The 17765-nt window shown below is 50.2% G+C and overlaps 2 protein-coding genes across 6 annotated transcripts; one reads left to right on the top strand and one right to left on the bottom strand.

Annotated features, from left to right (window-relative positions):
• Positions 1–1206: 1206 nt before the first annotated feature.
• LOC119337348 (RNA-binding protein Musashi homolog Rbp6-like) lies at positions 1207–15627 on the top strand. Of its 4 annotated transcripts, XM_037609462.1 has the most exons (7): positions 1207–1360; positions 1451–1491; positions 2500–2663; positions 10399–10487; positions 14162–14267; positions 14359–14528; positions 14921–15627. In XM_037609462.1, exons 5-7 carry the CDS (start codon positions 14195–14197, stop codon positions 15440–15442), a joined length of 765 nt encoding a protein of 254 aa, XP_037465359.1. In that variant the 5' UTR covers positions 1207–1360; positions 1451–1491; positions 2500–2663; positions 10399–10487; positions 14162–14194; the 3' UTR covers positions 15443–15627. The 4 variants fall into 4 exon arrangements, with proteins under 4 accessions (XP_037465359.1, XP_037465360.1, XP_037465358.1 ...); XM_037609463.1 differs by lacking the exon at positions 2500–2663; XM_037609461.1 differs by lacking the exon at positions 10399–10487.
• On the bottom strand, positions 11266–13479 carry LOC119337350. Of its 2 annotated transcripts, XM_037609465.1 has the most exons (4): positions 13130–13479; positions 12949–13048; positions 12799–12838; positions 11266–11358 (listed from the first exon to the last, which is right to left on the bottom strand). In XM_037609465.1, the coding sequence occupies exons 1-4, from the start codon at positions 13333–13335 to the stop codon at positions 11288–11290; spliced, it is 417 nt and encodes a 138-aa protein (XP_037465362.1). In that variant the 5' UTR covers positions 13336–13479; the 3' UTR covers positions 11266–11287. The 2 variants fall into 2 exon arrangements, 1 of the variants encoding a protein (XP_037465362.1); XR_005163245.1 differs by having other exon boundaries at positions 11294–12882; positions 13130–13474.
• Positions 15628–17765: the final 2138 nt, after the last annotated feature.

Here is a 17765-nt window from a genome sequence, read left to right as displayed (position 1 = left end):
ATGGGGCGGCGGCCAATGGCTTTGACCGCCGCTCTCTGCACGAGTGGGAAGCCCATCTCCTGCACGAAGCCAACTACCCGACGCTTCCCGACATGCGTGCGCCGGGACGGTGGAGGCTCAACGCCGGGGGCGTCCCCGTCCCCCCGCTGCCCGACGTCACGCGCCCCGACTACTTCCGCGCCGAGATCGAGCATGTGCGGGCATCTCTGTCGGAGGAGCAGCGGGTCCTCGCGGAGACGACCCCGGCAACCACGAGGCGTGGGTGGCGTACTTAACGCCGGCAGGCGGAGCGACTGGCCTCCATCAACAACACGCCGGTGGTGCGGGGGAGCAAAAACAGCGGCGACCGCCGCCTGTGGTGGGGCGCCCCTGGCCGCACGCTCCACGCCGTCCTCGAGTACCTCGAGGGCGGCAACGATCCGCCGCTGACGTACCCGGCCGCCCCGGTCCCCCGCCGGAGTGGCGACCAATGGATGACGAGGAGGACAGACTCCCCTTCTTCCTCCTCCTCCCACTCCTCCGGGTCGCCGACGCCCTTCAGCGTCAAGGCCGAGTTCGCGGAAACGCCGCTCGACCGGCGCACCCGCAGTGCCGGCATCGTCATCAACGAGGGCGGGCGTGCCTCCTCCTATACTCCTCCCCGCCTCGTCAAACCGAAGACGGAGCCAGGGCTCGCCGGCGTGAAGACGGAGCCGGAGACGGCGCGACAAAGGGGGCGTCATCGTGCTTGAAGATAGCGACGACGACACGCCGCCACCGGCCAAACCTATCCGCCAGGGCGGCCCCGGGCAGGGATACAACAGTGTGAAGAAGGAGAAGGACGACGACGACGGCGGCGACGATGACGACTACGCCGCGTTCAGTGAGTTCTTCGGCCTGTAGTCGCGACTCTTTGTCTTTTTAGTAAATTTTATGTTTTCTATATGTATAAAATGTGGAACGCCGAAGTTTATGTCCTGTTTGCCGAATCTTTGTCATGTTTGTCGAATTTTAGCCGAATTTCTTTTGAAAAATGTTTAAAAAAGGGCATCTGGGACGACCTTGGAAGCGGCGGCCGAAAAGCCGATTTTAGCGCCGGTTCGCCCCCCCCCCCCCTCCGACAATTTTTCGAGCCCCATGGGGGGCCAACGGCCGGAGATGCTCTAACTTGTATCCCATGGACCGTGGACTTTGATGAATAAAGTGGCTATTATCCCTAAAAAAGAAAAAGAAAAACGATCATATAATCGACCGAGCGGACGCGCGATCCGAACCCCCAGGACGGACCTTCACCCTTTCTCGCCAGCGCTGCCATGGGGAAGTCGGAGGCGAGACCCAAGGGCTATGGCGGCGGCGATGTTGGCGGCAGCGGAAGCCCCGGGTAAGAGAATCCCAGCCCCCTCTCCTCGCGAGCTGTCGAGCTTTCTCGATTTGGCTGCCTGATTTGTTAGGGTTTGGGTTTGGGTTCCAGGAAGATCTTCGTCGGAGGGCTCCCGCGCGACACCACACTAGGTAACTCGCTTTGGTTCCTTCCTGTTATGTTGTTGGTATGTGATGCTTGTGGCGCCTTGTGTTGGATGTGGTCACTCAGATCTCGATTCAGTCGTATCGTGTAGAGATCGGTATTTACTGGACTAGATTTCTACGGTTTAATGCGTTTATATGTTTGTTTAACTAGATTGTGTAGGCATATTCTATTTATTTTTCATGTATACGCTTATTTTTGTTGCACTGATTAATGCGAGTGAGACGGCCGAGTTAGTCGAGCGAGACACCGAGTTAGTGTGCGGACTTTGTAGCATGTAAATTTTGACAAGACGATACTATGATTGCTGCCCTCTTTGATCTTCAAAATAAATTCTATCAACGGCCACATAAATCTGCTTAGTATTGTAGTTTTTTGTGTGGTTTTATTCGGAACTGTTGTCAACCCGTGGCATGCATATCACGTGGCTATTTGTGTTTTGTAGTAGTGAAGCAAAACTTCTGTTTATTCATGAGATTATTCGACGTATTAGATTACTCTACTAAGTTATTTTCACGACCAAGGAGATGCTGTTTGTGCACAATGTGGGTTGCAATTGATCCACAGTAATTAATGCCTACAGAGGAGCATGAATGGACTAGCACTGTTTGAGTCAATCATGTTTGGTTCTTTACCAATCATCTGATTGATATAGATACTACCCCAGTTAATCCCTCCGCTCCAAAATGCTTGAAGTTCTAGGTTTGTCCTCTTAAGTCAAACATCTTTAAGCTTGACCAAGCCTATAGAAAATATACTAACATCTAGAACATCAAATTAGTGTCATTAGATTCATCATAAAATGTATTTTCATACTATATACAGCTGATGTTGTAGATGTTGAAATATTTTTCTATAGACCTTGTCAAACTCAAAGATGTTTGACTTAGCACAAACCTAAAACTTCATGTTTTAGAATGGAGGGAATCCCTGAGGTATATATTCTCTTGAGTTATATTTTAGTACTAATTTGTATATGTAATTTTCAATGACAGCCACATTTTAGAAGCATTTTGGCAACTATGGGGAGATAGTTGATTCGGTGATAATGAAAAATAAGCAGACATCTCAGCCAAGGGGTTTTGGCTTTATTACATATTCTGACCCTGCTATTGTTGATAAAGTGATGGAGGACACCCATGTCATCAATGGAAAGCAAGTAGGTTTTGTGTTCTAAATACACCACCTAGGAGTGCAGCTTTACAATTGCTAAACTGTTTATTGTACTTTATAAAGTTAAGCACTTCTAGCTTTACTGTTAATGCCCACGCCTTGTGCATGTGACTTCCATATGGCCTGTGGTAGGACTAGGGTTCCTACCAGCGCGGATACGTAGGTTATAGGGATGAGGTGGAGGTGGACGAGGGCTGGAGCGGGCGCACCGGCGAGTGGGCGCCGTCGCGGCTAGGGTTAGGGGCGGCGGCGGTTGGCTATTGTCGGCTAGGGTTCCGGCTCCTCTGGGAGCCAGGCAACAGAAGATTATAATATCTTTATTGCTTGCTCTCAAACGATGTCTTACAACTAGTATTTATAACTTTAGCCTAAGATAACTTGCCTAAAATAACTTGCCTAAGATAACTTGTGGGTCGAGCCCCTAATACTAATGCCCGGTGGGCCTCTTCCTGGTATAGACCAAATCGGTCATAACATCTCTCCCCGCCTGCGCAAACAGCTCGTCCTCGAGCTGAAAGTCTGGATAGTGTTGGCGGAATTCTTCACGCTGCTCCCAAGTAGCCTCCTCCTTCGGAAGGCCTGCCCACTGAACGAGGATGAACCAGACGCCACGACGGAGCTGCGCCTGCAATACCTTTGCTGGCTGTGGAAGAATGCGACCATTGGCGATGGGAGGAAGCGCCGGTGGAGCCGCCGGTGGCTCGCCACGGAAAGGCTTGAGCAGCCCCACATGGAAGACGTCGTGGATGCGAGCGCGGGCTGGAAGCTGAAGACGATAGGCCACCTTCCCAATGCGCTCCAAGATAGGGAAGGGCCCGGTGTAGCGAGGGCCGAGCTTGCGCTTCGTGCGCGGGTCGAGTGACTGTGTAGAGCGGTGGAGAAGACGCAGCCATACCCAATCACCCACCGCGAACTCCGCCTTGCGATGATGATCGTCGTAGTAGTGCTTGGCCAGCTGCTGGGCCTGAAGGAGACGCTGATGAACCTCAGCAAGCATCTCGTCACGAGTGCGGATGAGGTCACCCGCAACCTCCGTCCGAGCTGTCTCCGGATCCACCGGAAGTATAGGCGGGGGTGGTCGACCATAGACCACCTCAAATGGCGTAGCGCGCAGGGCGGAGTGATAAGAGGTGTTGTAGCAGTACTCCGCCCAAGTGAGCCAGTCCACCCAAGCGCGAGGCCGATCACCTGTCACACAACGCAAATACATGGCAATGACCTTGTTAACCACCTCGGACTGACCGTCTGTCTGAGGATGGAACGCCGTACTCAGGCGGAGCTGGACACCCGCCATCCTGAAGAGGTCGCGCCAGACATGGCCCGTGAATACGGGGTCTCGATCACTGACGATCGAAGCAGGGAACCCGTGTAGACGGACGATGCCGTCGAAGAAGGCCCGGTCCACGGACGCCGCCGTGTATGGATGGCCGAGTGCTATGAAGTGGGCGTACTTGGAGAAGCGGTCGACCACCGTGAGGATGACCGACTTGCCGCCCACCTTGGGAAGGCCCTCAATGAAGTCCATGGATATATCCGCCCAGACCCGAGATGGCACCTCCAAGGGCTGGAGTAACCCGGCCGGCCTGAGAGTCTCTGTCTTGTTGCGGTGGCATGTCTGACAAGACCGAACCCAGTCGCGGACCAGGGCGCGATCGCCAGGGATGTAGAAGTCGGCGCGAAGATGATGGAGGGTTTTTTGCATACCCTCATGACCCGCCGAGTGGGCGAGCTGTAACACCTGGTGACGGAGATCATCCTGCGCCGGCGCAAAGACCCGGCGCCCATGTAGGAGCAGTCCGTCAGAAAAGCGCCAAGGCTCCTCTAGGTCGCCGGTCGTGAGCTGCTGCTGAAGACGGACGACGTCGTCGGCCGTCGCAGTGGCGCGACGAATGTCGGCGAAGAGGCCGAACGTCGGCCCGGAGCGGATGCACAGGGCCGCTCCGGCGGACTCGTCGGCGGAGGAAGCGAGGTCGGAGTCATGACGGGACAGCGCGTCGGCCACGGTGTTAAGGCGGCCCGGCCGATACTCGACGGAGAAGTTGAAGCCGAAGAGCTTGCTGATCCACTGGTGCTGCGGCACGGTCGACAGCCGTTGGTCCAACAAAAACTTCAGGCTGTAGTGGTCGGTGCGAATCTGGAAGGACCGTCCCCACAAGTATGGCCGCCAATGACGAACGGCCTGTACAAGGCCAATGAGCTCCCGCTCATATGCTGCCAGCTTAAGATGACGCGGAGCGAAAGGCCGGCTGAAGAAGGCGAGGGGCCCATCGCCCTGATGAAGCACGGCGCCGAACCCTGCGCCCGAGGCGTCACAGTCCACCATGAACGGGCGGTCGAAGTCGGGCATCTGGAGTACGGGGCCTGTCGTGAGGGCCCCCTTGAGGGCCTCGAACGCCGTCGTCGCCTTGTCGTCCCAGGCGAAAGCGTCGCGGCGAAGCAACCGCGTGAGGGGCGCCGCGATAAGCCCGAACTCCCGGATAAATTTCCGGTAGTAGCCGGCGAGGCCGAGGAACCCGCGGAGAGCCCGCGGCGAGTGAGGCGTTGGCCATGCGGAGACGGTTGCCACCTTGTCGGCGTCCATAGCCACCCCGTCGGCCGAGATGACGTGGCCCAAGTAGGCCACCGAAGGCGTCCCGAACAAGCACTTCGAGCGCTTAAGGTGGAGGTGGTGCGCTCGAAGCTCGTTGAAGACGATGGCGACGTGCTGGAGGTGCTCGGCCCAAGACGCATTGTAGATTAGAATATCATCAAAGAAAAAGAGCACAAACCGGTGTAAGTAGGGCCTGAGGACGTCGTTCATCAAAGCCTGGAAGGTCGCCGGGGCGTTGGTGAGGCCAAAGGGCATCACCAAGAACTCGAAGTGGCCGTGATGAGTCTGAAACGCCGTCTTGGCGATGTCATCCGGGTGCATGCGCACCTGGTGGTACCCCGACCGAAGGTCAAGTTTGGTGAAGAAGCACGCCCCGTGGAGCTCATCGAGGAGCTCGTCAACCACCGGAATAGGGAACTTGTCCTTAAGTGTGACAACATTAAGGGCACGATAATCGATGCAGAAACGCCATGTGCCGTCTGACTTGCGGACGAGAAGCACCGGCGCGGTAAATGGCGAAGTGGAGAGCCGGATGATGCCTGCCGCGAGCATGAGCGCACACTGCCGCTCCAACTCATCCTTCTGCAACTGTGGGTAGCGGTAAGGCCGTACTGCCACCGGCGCGGAGCCTGGCAGAAGATGTATACGGTGATCGTACGTGCGGGCGGGCGGCAGCCCCTGTGGCTCGGTAAAGATGTCCGTGTGCTACTGGAGGAGGCTCTCCAATAGTGGGTGCTCGGCCGTGGCGGTGGTCGCGGCCAGCTGGAGTGGAGTGGTTGGGGCGGCACTGCCAATGCCCTCCCACCGAATGGAGCGGCCCAACCGCTAGAAGGTCATCGTCAGCGCGTCGAAATCCCATAGAATAGGACCAAGAGTGCGCAGGAAGTCGACGCCGAGGATGAAGTCGAAGCAGCCCAAGTCGATGCCGGCGCAGGTGATGGTGAAGTGCTCGTCGCCGATAGTGATGGGCACGTCGCGGGCGAGCCCGTGGCAGCGGAGACGGTCGCCATTAGCGACTGTGACTCGCAACTGCTCACCGCCGGTTGGCTGTAATGCAAGGCGCCGCATGGTGGTCTCCGGCAGGAAGTTATGTGTGGACCCTGTATCCACTAGGGCCACCAGGCGCTCGCCCTGGATCATGACCGGTAAGAGCATCGTCCGTTCATCACGGATGCCGGCCAGCGCGTGTAGGGACACCACGAGGGCGGTGGCCGGGGCGGGCGCGGGTGCCGCTGCGGGCTCCGCAAGGGCTGGAGCGCCGAGGCCATCCTCCAGTGTCTCCTCCTCAGTCTCGTCTGTCGTCTCCAGGTAGAAGAGGCGGGGACAGACATGGCCCGGTGCATAGGGCGCATCACAGTTGAAACACAAGCCCAGGCGCCGGCGTTCCAGCTGTTCCGCCTGAGTGAGGCGCCTGAATGGCCGCGTCGGTGCCGGGGTGGGTGCCGGGGCGGCTGTGGACGACGCCGGTGCTGCCGGAGACGGCCGGGGAAGCTGTCGGCCCCCACGTGGCGCGGATGGACGCGTTAAGGCCTGGGCGCGCTGCTCGAACGCCCGGGCATAGTACATGGCCGTCTGAAGGTCTTGGGGCCCCTTCATCTCGACATCCACGCGGATGTGGTCGGGAAGGCCGCCGATGAAAAGCTCCGCCCACTGTAAGGCCGTCACACCGGGCGCGTGGCACGCCAGGGCCTGGAAGCGGTCGGCGAAGTCCTGCACCGTGGAGGTGAACGGCAAGCGGCCCAACTCGGCCAAGCGGCTCCCGCGGACCGGCGGCCCGAAACGAAGAAGGCACAACTCTCGGAAACGATCCCACGGGGGCATGTCGCCCTCGTCCTGCTCGAGGGCGTAGTACCATGTCTGGGCGGCCCCACGTAGATGGTAGGAAGCCAGCCAAGTACGCTCCGACGCGGGTGTGCGCTGTCCGCGGAAGAACTGGTCACACTGGTTGAGCCAGTTAAGCGGGTCGTCGGAGCCGTCGTATGTGGCGAAGTCGATCTTGGCGAACCGGGGCGGCTGCTGGTGTGGCGCACCCTGGCCCACTGCCTCGGCGGTGCGTAGGGCTGATGATGGTGCGCGGTCCATGGTGGAAGGCCCGGCGTAGTTCCCGGTGGCGCCCGACGCCTCGGGCGGCAACGGGAAACCGGACGGCGGACGGGCCCCTGGGTAGGCCGAGGGCGGCCCGTGAAGCCAGTCGGGGAGTGGTGATGGCGATGACGGAAAGCGGACCTCCTGGATCGGAAGCCCGCTCGGCAACGGCCGGCCCAAGTTAGGGCTGGGATGGGGCGGTGGAGGACCCTGCTCCGTGACCGATGGAAGTGACGGCACGGCGGGAGACGGCGTGGCCGGCGCGGTCCAGGTGGGCCATTGCGGCCCCTTGGTGGCGGCGAGTGGCGCGGTTGCCGTCGCGAGCGGCGGCGGCCACTGTGGCCAAGGCGGCGGCGCGGCCGCCGGGGCGGGGAGCGCCGGGTAGCCTCCAGTGATGGCCCCCGGTACCGAGTACCACGGCAGCGCCTGCGGACCCGCGGCCATGGCGGGATGTAGTGGTGGAGGCGGCCCGTACGGATTTGCCAGGTAGAGGCGGATGCCCTGGACCGCGGTGACTAGGTCGTTGAGGACGCCGGCCATTGCCTCCTGTGTGAACTGCTGCGGCTGCGGGGGAGGTGACGGCGGTGGCGTATGTTGGACGGGGGTCGGTGGCCGCCTGTGGCCTGACGCGGTGCCGGGCGTCGGGAGGGTCGGCGCCGAGAGCGACGCCGTGGCGCCTGCCGAGAGCGAGGCCGTGACGCCCGGCGCGGAAGCGGCGGCGGTGGAGGAGTTGGCGGCAGCGGCGGTGGTGGAGTTGATGGGCAGCGGTGGTGGTGGCGGCGGCGGAATTGGAGGTGGTGAAGACATGGTCGAAACCCGGGTACCTGGTACCAAATTGGTAGGACTAGGGTTCCTACCCGGCGGTGGTGGAGTTGATGGGCAGCGGTGGTGCTGGCGGCGGCGGAATTGGAGGTGGTGAAGACATGGTCGAAACCCGGGTACCTGATACCAAATTGGTAGGACTAGGGTTCCTACCAGCGCGGATACGTAGGTTATAGGGATGAGGTGGAGGTGGATGAGGGCTGGAGCGGGCGCGCCGGCGAGTGGGCGCCGTCGCGGCTAGGGTTAGGGGCGGCGGCGGTTGGCTGTTGTCGGCTAGGGTTCCGGCTCCTCAGGGAGCCGAACAACAGAAGATTATAATATCTTTATTGCTTGCTCTCAAACGATGTCTTACAACTAGTATTTACTAGTACAAATGCCCGTGCGTTGCAACGGGCATGGAATCTTGCAAAATCTACTCAATGTGTCAATAGGTACAACTTTTGGGTTGGAATCATTGTGACTTATTGAAGTTATCACGTTGGTAGGCTCGAAAATAAAATATGGGCAACTTTATTCGCCGAACGTCGCACCCAGCAAACCTTGGACTCCATGAAGTCCTGAAGTTCTTTATCATTACACACCATTTCTTATATTCCGTTCTAATAAACATGATTATTGTTTCTCGGCTGAATATTGGTCGTTAAGAAGCCACCTCGACATTCTTCGGCTAATTGAAGAATAATTCATGGAATGGTCTCTAAATCTTTTTCTTTTCTTTTCGGCAAACATGAACTTTTTTAATAAAACAAAATGGTTTATAAAAAAAGCATTTTTCTGAACATTTCTAAATGCATTTTTTAAATGTAACAACTCTTGGGAATTTTGACCAGTTTTTAAAAAGTGTGAATATATACATATAACTGTGTGCTTATTATAAAACGATTTTTACTATGTTGGGTATTTTTAGATATATACGTTTGTTGTACTTTTCATTTTTATTTTATGTTAAAATAATTTGTGATTACAAAAAGGTTCTAAAATTGCAAAAAACATTGTTCGTTTTGACTTCTCAAAAACAGTTCTTTAATTCAAAAAACGTCCATGATTTCAAAAAATATGAGCAATTTTTTATTTTTTGGAAAAAATTATAAGCATTCTTTAATAATGATGAACGTTTTTTAAACTTGAATAAAAACTTTTAATTCGGTAAAAAATGAATTTGTTGAACATTTTTCGAAAAAGATGAACACAATTTTAATTTAATGAATTTTTTTGAGGTTGGTGAACAAATTTTGATGAACGTTTTTTAAATCCGATGAAAAAATTGAATTTGATTGACCCTTTTTTTACATCGATGAACATTTTTTGAAATTCGATGAACAAAAAAATCTTTGCGAATTTGAAAAGAAATTTCACAAAAAAAGTGAAAAATAAAGATGAGAAAAGAAGAGAGAAAAAGGAAAACAGAAAAGAAAATGAAAGGAAAAAAGAAAGAAAAAGAAAATACGAATAAAAAAACAAAAAATGGGCTTGCGCATGAGAACGCCCAGCGCGCGGAAGCGCCGTATAGGCTTCCCCCATAGAGAACACTTTGGTATTAAAAAAAAAGGAGTGTCTATATTACAATCGACTGAAATTGAATTGGCCTTCAATCAAATATACCAACCAGTAAAAATCTGACACCAACTGAAAAAAAAACTTGACTGAAAATAAAGGGGCATTCAACCAATTTTTTCAGGCATTACAAACATGACACGTGTATGACCTATGCGCTCTATGATCCATGAGCAAGCAATGAAAGGGCCCAAAAAGCAACACTGCCAGGACAGTACTCTCACGAGCTTCTCCAGGTTATTGACAGTTTTGTTTTCTTCATAATACTATTGGAAGAAAACCTGAAATTCTCATGGCATTCTCAAGGATCTGAAGTTGATACTTGTGGAAGAAACTCCTGAACACAAACATAGTATAAATTCATAATTAGGCTGCCGTAAAGTCATCATCAACCTGCTGTACAATGACCAACACAAGATGAACTAATCACATACTAAACATTTCGTCGTCATGAAGCTTTAAATACAGTGGCTTCAGTTGAAATTTACAGTCATCTCACTACGAATAAAGAGTAACTTTTAAAGTGTATCACATATTCAGCTTTGATGAATTTTACAGTGTTTCATTTTACTAAAATTCCAGTCAGTAACAACCAGATCACAACAAAGATACTGGAACTTCAGTAAAAATAAGGAGAAACAACCAGTAACAATGTGTGCTTTATGATCAGATAAGAACGAGAAAGAGGATGGAGGAAGAAGGGGACAGAATAGCTACACAATCAGGAAACTACAGTCACACCAAGAAGACAAACTGTAGGTCAGTACTCTCACAATATCCTTCAAATAGTTCTTCCAGTAAAAAGTGTAGCACTATAAATTCAGGTAACTGTATAGTGTAAAATCTATCACTGTAAAATACAAAAATCACAACCTTTAGGCTACTACTATAAATTACAGAAGTTACAGGGTAGTGTAAATTCAAACATAAGGTCGCTGTAAATTCAAACAATCAAAAAAATTATAGTGCGGTAAATTATAGAAGCTATAGGACAGTAAATCCTTCATCAGGTTAGTCATCAATTAACTATAATTTACTACGAATACAAACAAAAAAGTAGACTTCTATGAATACTACAGTACTGTAAAATCCGAAGGTTGAGGTCGGTCGTGGCGCCCATGCATTGCATCGGAAAAAAAATCACACGCCCTTATGGTTGTCCGGATCTTCTACTTGAAGACGGCTAATCATTACGCCGTCGTCCCGAGCTCTTCCTTGCTTCCCTCATTGTTTGATAATCTATCCAGCCCTTTTCTAATGGACCACTTGGCCTGCTGTTTACAAAGCACATATCAGCACACTGTAACACTGCCAGTAGTATTCATACATGGAAAGCCCACACAACGTTCAATCCTTCTTTACCGGGTCTTTCTCTTATTGCCACGTTGTAACCACACCCCTTAACCCTCTGCACAACTGTCATTCCTTCTTCACCGGGTCTATCATTTGCCATGTTATACGCACACCTCACCCTCCTGCTATTCTATATCTGTAAGCATCTTGTTGATCCGCTAAGCATCTTGTTTCAGTAGATAAGTCGAGTTGTATAGCCGTCTAACTCATATTATCATTGGTGCTTCCTGAACAACATAAGAACTGGACTCTTGTGATCCTGAATAATGAACTGAATCTGTAAAAAAAAATGCTCAACATTAAGAATATTTAATTTAAAAAATCAGGACCTGAACGATTATATGCATAAGCCTGATGGTTGCATATAATACAAAGATTGTTGAACCGGTGATTGCTAAGAGGTCAATTTCATGCATCAAATATAAACTGTAGTAGAATTTGATAATTCTAAGCTTGAAAGGAAACCTGGGTACAAAATTGATCTATTTGGTGTCGCCTTCTAGGAAATCTACCCTGTTCTGAAGGCTTGTGTAGATGAATTATTTTCTATGTGGAAAGATATACTTGTACACGCTGCGCCTTCGCCCGCTAATAGCGGCTAAGAAGCATGATCACCTAGAGCGCCATCACTGGATTTAACCAGAACAAAAGGCAAACAATTTTATACATGAATATCTATATGACTGCAGTCAGAACTAAAAGTACCCGATTTTAAATATGGGTTGGGTGGCCTGCTGGAGTGCAGTACTTGAGAGACTATGCTAGTGTAGTAAACATAAATTTGGCCGGTCAGCTTCTATAGGGAATGCAAAACACTTATGAAATAAGAAACAGAGAACATCTAAGCAGAAATAAGGTACATGTTTGCTTACGAATGGTACTAACATGATATATTTTCTGCCCGCCGGTAAGTTATCAAGCAAGATCATCAAATGTTTCTTTGTAGATCACATTGTGAGTATTGCCAACAGTTTTCAGGAGAGTTATTTTCAGTCAAAGCTGGAAGATGAAGACTGACTAAGAAATACTCACATCAGTCAAAATAAAAATCCTGGGCTGAAAATTTGAGATGTACATAACTACTACAATGTAGCAACGAACCCATACACTTTTTTCATTATCCCTGCTGCCTTTTGACACTCAAGCAGACATTTGTATTGGCGACTATAAGAAAACTGGAAAATATATTAGATAGAGCGGGCGGTGAGGTCCCAGGTGGGGGGAGTGGGGGAGGCGGCGGGGTGGCACTCGGTAGGCAGAGCGACCGACGGCGGTGTGATCGCATGCGAAATCATAGTCAGAACTTTGCATTTGAAGGTACACGCTCAGAGGAATTTTTTTTGCTCAGTGCCAAAAGTATCAAATGCCTAAAACTGAAAATCACATCCTGAACTGAGCATTTTATTGAGAATCGGCAAAATAAGTTAAAGACAACAGTACGAGAACAGGTGAACGGTGATCTGATTTCAACACAAAATACTCATGAAGAAATAAAATGGGTGGACAGTGGTTTGGTTTCTAAGCATAAAACTGATCATGTTTATGCCACACATTAAGCACATAATGTGTGCGTATTTGGAGCCTGAAACATCTACCAACTAAAACTACTCCCAAAAGCAATCTTCAAGTTCAATCTTAAGACGTAACACATAAAGCTACAGACTACAATTTTGATGCACAGATTTAGCTCACTCAATCCAGTTTAGAGAGTACTCACACCCAATTCTGGAAAAAATAATGCGAGGCCCAATCCTCCGCTGCATCAAGCATCAACCATCATGAGATTGATTCCATAATTGATCTGAAAACAGTTGCTTGGATTAATGTACTGTTACAACTTGATGTCAGAGGAAAGGAGGGATAAAACCTTGAGGAGCTGCATGTCCATGGCGTCCTTGACATCTCCTTGAAGAATCCCTTGACAACGGCGACCGTGATGGATGGGGAACTCCCATGGCGTGCCCCAACTGCATCTCCAGCAGAGAATATGAAGAGAAGGTGAGGTGTATGGGCAGCGGATCTCGGCCAAGAAGGAAGGAAGGACGAACCTGGGACCACCGGAGACACGCCGGCGAAGCCATGCCCGAAACCCTAGCCATGGGTGTGTGGTTGCGAGCGGGCTGTAGAGGCCGGGAGCAGAGAGTCTGGGTGGAGGGGAGGGAGGCGCGGACCGTCGGCAGCTTGGGGCGTGCCGCGCTGCGCCGGAGGCGCCGGAAGCAGCCGGCATGGGCGGCGGCGGCGGCGATGACTTCATAGGCGAGAGGGAGAGGAGGCGAGCCCGTGTGCTCTGTGTGTGGTTGTGTTTCCTTTTTTCTTTACAGAACTGCTTGGACCGCGCGTTGAATAGTCCAAACGACAGGGGCTTTTACGCAAAAATGAATCGTTTTTCCTGAGTACCACTTAAACAAGGACCGCGGGTTGATTTCAAAGAAACAGCGGGGTTTTTTCGCAAAAACACCAGCGACGTACGACCAGAAGCGATGCGTGGTTTATTAGTAGGTAGAGATAACTTTAGCCTAAGATAACTTGCCTAAAATAACTTGCCTAAGATAACTTGTGGGTCAAGCCCCTAATACTAATGCCCGGTGGGCCTCTTCCTGGTATAGACCAAACCGGTCATAACAGCCTGCTTAAATACTCATCCATATTAACTTGCTGATTATAAAATCTTGATCTTCTGATATATTTATTTTACTTATTGATTTGATGCTTGCTTCATTTTCAATTATAATCATTCATCAAGCACTTCAAATGCTAACAGGGTTTTAGTTGCACCTATGTCAGTCTGTTTCTCTGTGTTCTTTAATTTATGGTGTTTCTGGTTCAGTTTGATATCAACTGTGTGAATCCAGTTGCTCATTTTTTTTTAAGTTGGTCTATGCAAATATGCTTTGATTAAAGTTCTATTTTGCCATTTTTAGGTTCTTGTTAGCTCTATTGTTGTTGTATATATAAAAAAAACTCATGTTCTCTTCTATGTAGATTGGCACTCGAGTACCATATGCCTAGTGTATAACTTCCCTGTTCCTACATGATTGTAATGGAAATTACTTAGTGGGCTTCCCTGTTTTTGTTTCCAGGTTGAGATAAAGAGAACCATTCCAAAAGATTATATGCAGTCCAACCCTAAGGATTTCAGAACTAAAAAGATATTTGTTGGTGGCCTTCCCCCAATACTGACAGAAGGTATTATACGTTATGGAATCATATTGTCTGCTTCCCATTCTTTTTTGCGAGTCTGCTTCCTTATACATCCATTCTATGTGTTTATTTCTAGATGATTTCAAGGATTTCTTCGAAAAATATGGAGCTGTGGTTGAGCACCAGATTATGCGTGATCATCAAACAAGACGCTCCCGAGGCTTTGGATTTGTTGTTTTTGAATCTGAGGAGGTTGTAGATGATTTGTTAGCAAATGGGAATATGATTGATCTTGATGGTTCGAAGGTGAGTCTTGTGCATTGCATAACACAAATGCCACCATTTGTTAGCCCCTCCACTGTAATACTTTACAGGTTGAATCGTGTAAAGAAGTTTCACTTCAAATTAATGTCTGCCAAAAGAAATTTCATTCTTTTGTACTCCCTCTGTTCACAAATATAAGATGTTTTAGATATTTCAATATGGACTACATACGGACTGAAATGAGTGAACCCCACTAAGACGTGTCTATATACGTCCAATTCTGAAAAAAGTTAGAACATCTTATATTTGTGAACGAGGGAGTACATGTCAACAACTGTGTTAGTGTCATGGACCATCATGCTTTACAGATCATTGGTAGCGAGGACGTATAGGTTTATATTTGTCAGTATTTAGGTCAGTTGCTTTGTTTGTAGGTGGAGATCAAGAAAGCAGAACCAAAGAAATCCTCAAATCTGCCAACATCAACTGGTAGTGATTCTAGATCAGCATATGGTAGGGATTCTAGGGACCATTCTTCTGGGGATGACCGTGGTGGACTGGCTGATGCTTATAGCAGCTACAACAGTGGTGGATTTGGTCCTTACAGGAACCATGGAGGTTTTGTTGGTGGTCATGGCGGGGTACGTGACTACCATGAGCGATACAGTCATTACTATCCGGGATTAGGAGGCTATGAAGGCATGTCTTCTTCCTTTGGTTACCCTAGCCGTTTTGGGCCATATGGAGGAGGCTTTGATGGACCTTATGGTGGAGGGAACTTGCGTGGCTACAGGCGGGGTGGTGATGAGAGCTTTAGTGGCCCTGGCAGTTCTAGCTTTGGTGGCGCCATGTATGCTGGGGCATATGATCCTGCACTAGGTGTTTATGCACCTGGCGGCACACCTGATATGATGAATAGGGGAAGTTTTGCCCCAGGACGATATCACCCATATTGATGATTGGAAAGTGTCCTTAAGGATTTAGCCCAGCATAACTGTCCTCGACATGGTTGCTTTTTCAAGTTGTGATTTTAGCAATTACTAGCCTACTAGAGAACCCTGTAATGGTCGAACCCATGTTCTGTAAATGCTTGCTAGTTTGTATGAACTTTAGCTTTTATTAGTTATTGTGTTGACGGTTTTGTTTGGGATGATATAGAACTATGGTACTTGTCATAGCGTAACATGTGCATTGTAGATTATGTTTATAATAAACTAGCAAAAGAGCAGTAGAAATAAATCCTTGCACGTCCCTAGTGATCCAAGCGATCCATTCTCGTGCTTCTCTACCCAGCAAACTACAGTTGCCATGCACCAGGGTTGACCAAGTTTGGGCTGAGGAGTGCTGTCCGGCAATATCAGAAGGCTTCATGAAGATTATCCATCCTTGGGTTAATATATCAGCCTACTATTTCTGAGCACCGTCATCTAGTGAAACATAACCATATGCTAGCTGCATAAAAGTCTTTGCCCAAAAGGATAATCCTAGAATTTCGTCTGTCTTCTGGATTTGGAGTGCATCTCATTACATAGTTTTGAGACGTTTGTTTGACACAGTTGACTCGAAAAATGTCTTACTAAAAGTTACAGAGGGAGTATTTCAAAACTTATATAGATTTGAACAAAATGACTTTGTCTATTCACAAGCTTATGTTTTTCTACAGAAATCATCTACCACACTAGGTTGTTTGGATAGGGAGGGTTAGCCACGGATATATAGAAAATCAGTTTTTAGCCTGGTTTTAACAAAACCCGTTTTACAATGTTGTTTATTAAGAACGAATGTATGAAAAACTGTGTTTGGGTTAGGAAAGTAATAAATTGGCGTTGTATAATTCTTTGTTTGGATAGCGATTAGCCTATCGTATATCACGGGTGGCTTCTTCCTACTTTTGTCCGCTCAGCCGCCATTGATGAACCTTCCAAGCTTCAGCCAGGTTTCGATCGTCGCTGTTGCTTGCGTCCCCTCCAGGCCTCCACCCACAAAGATCCCGTCCGCCGAAGGCGTCGGGCCCTTCCCTTGGTCGCCGAGGTTGTCGCCCCGGCTTAGAATACGACGCTGGCTGCTGCTCATCTTCCATGGCCAACAGGACTTTGCGTGCGGCCGCCGGCAAGGCATTTCCATGGTCGTCGTTCCTGCAAATACTCTATCCCGGGCTGTTGCAGTTTGTTGGCGCCGAAGTACTCCGGCGCCGCGGTGTCATGCGTTCCATTGCAACAGTCAACCACACGGCCGCGGCGATGCCGGGGCTAGACGATGAGTGTCGACGTCATGTTCGAGGTTCTTGAGGGAGACGGGCAACGCCGTGCCGTCGGGGAGGACCAACAGGTTGCCGTCAACGTGGCCGTACACAGCACATTCGTCGTTCCGCCGCCGTCCATCGCCGACTCATGGTTGTCGTAAGTCACGGCCCCGGCGCTGGCGCGGCGTCGGCCTCTTGGTGGAGGAAGACATTCTTCTTCATGAAGCTCCACGCCACGTACGCCCAGCAGCGAAGACCCATTTTTCTTAAACGGTTTGCGCAAAAACGTCTCGGAGCCGGCTCGCACTACGCGTAAGCCGGATGATGGTTACGATTTTTAAGCCGCCTCCTAAGCCATGTGATAGGATTAAGGCCAAACCGTCAGATTTTTGTGCCATCTGGCATCTGGGTCGTGTGAACGCAAACTGGCCCACACAAATATTACTTTCACGCGCACACACATCGGAGTATCATATACTAATATCATGCATATGATACTAGTGTATGATACTACCTTCCTAATGCATAGTATCATATATTAGGGTCTGTTCTGATCTCTTCTCACTCCACGCTTCTAAAAAATTCTGCCCGAAGCCATCCCGAACGATATAGCTTCCCGAAGCCGAAATCCAGGAAGCTACGATGGGCTGTAGTTCATTTTTGCGAAGCGACCGACGCCCAGCTTCCCTTTTTATCAATCTGAAGCTGCTGTTATTTACGGCCAAATTGCCACCGCCAAGAAAACGTTTCGCTCACCTTCCTCTCGCTCGATCCCGCAGAACAGCCCGCTCACTGACAACTCCCTCCCCCTCGTTTCTCCTCTGTAACCCTACCGCCGCCGCCACGCCCAACAACCCCCGCCGCCGGCCAAATCGTCGACTCCGACTACAGATCCGGTCGCCCCAGTCTATTTCTCGCCGGATCCCGTCTTCGCCGCCGTCCGTCGAGCCTGGTATAGGGAGCTGCGTCTCCATGGCTCGGAGGATCTGGCTCCAGCGCCATTGACGCCCGAGTAGTTTGGTCCAAAGTGGGCCCTT

This window comes from Triticum dicoccoides, chromosome 7B, assembly GCF_002162155.2.
Source record: "Triticum dicoccoides isolate Atlit2015 ecotype Zavitan chromosome 7B, WEW_v2.0, whole genome shotgun sequence".
Taxonomy (NCBI): Eukaryota; Viridiplantae; Streptophyta; class Magnoliopsida; order Poales; family Poaceae; genus Triticum; species Triticum dicoccoides.
The sequence above is the reverse complement of the archived record's forward strand: the minus strand, read 5'-3'. Positions and strand labels throughout refer to the sequence as shown.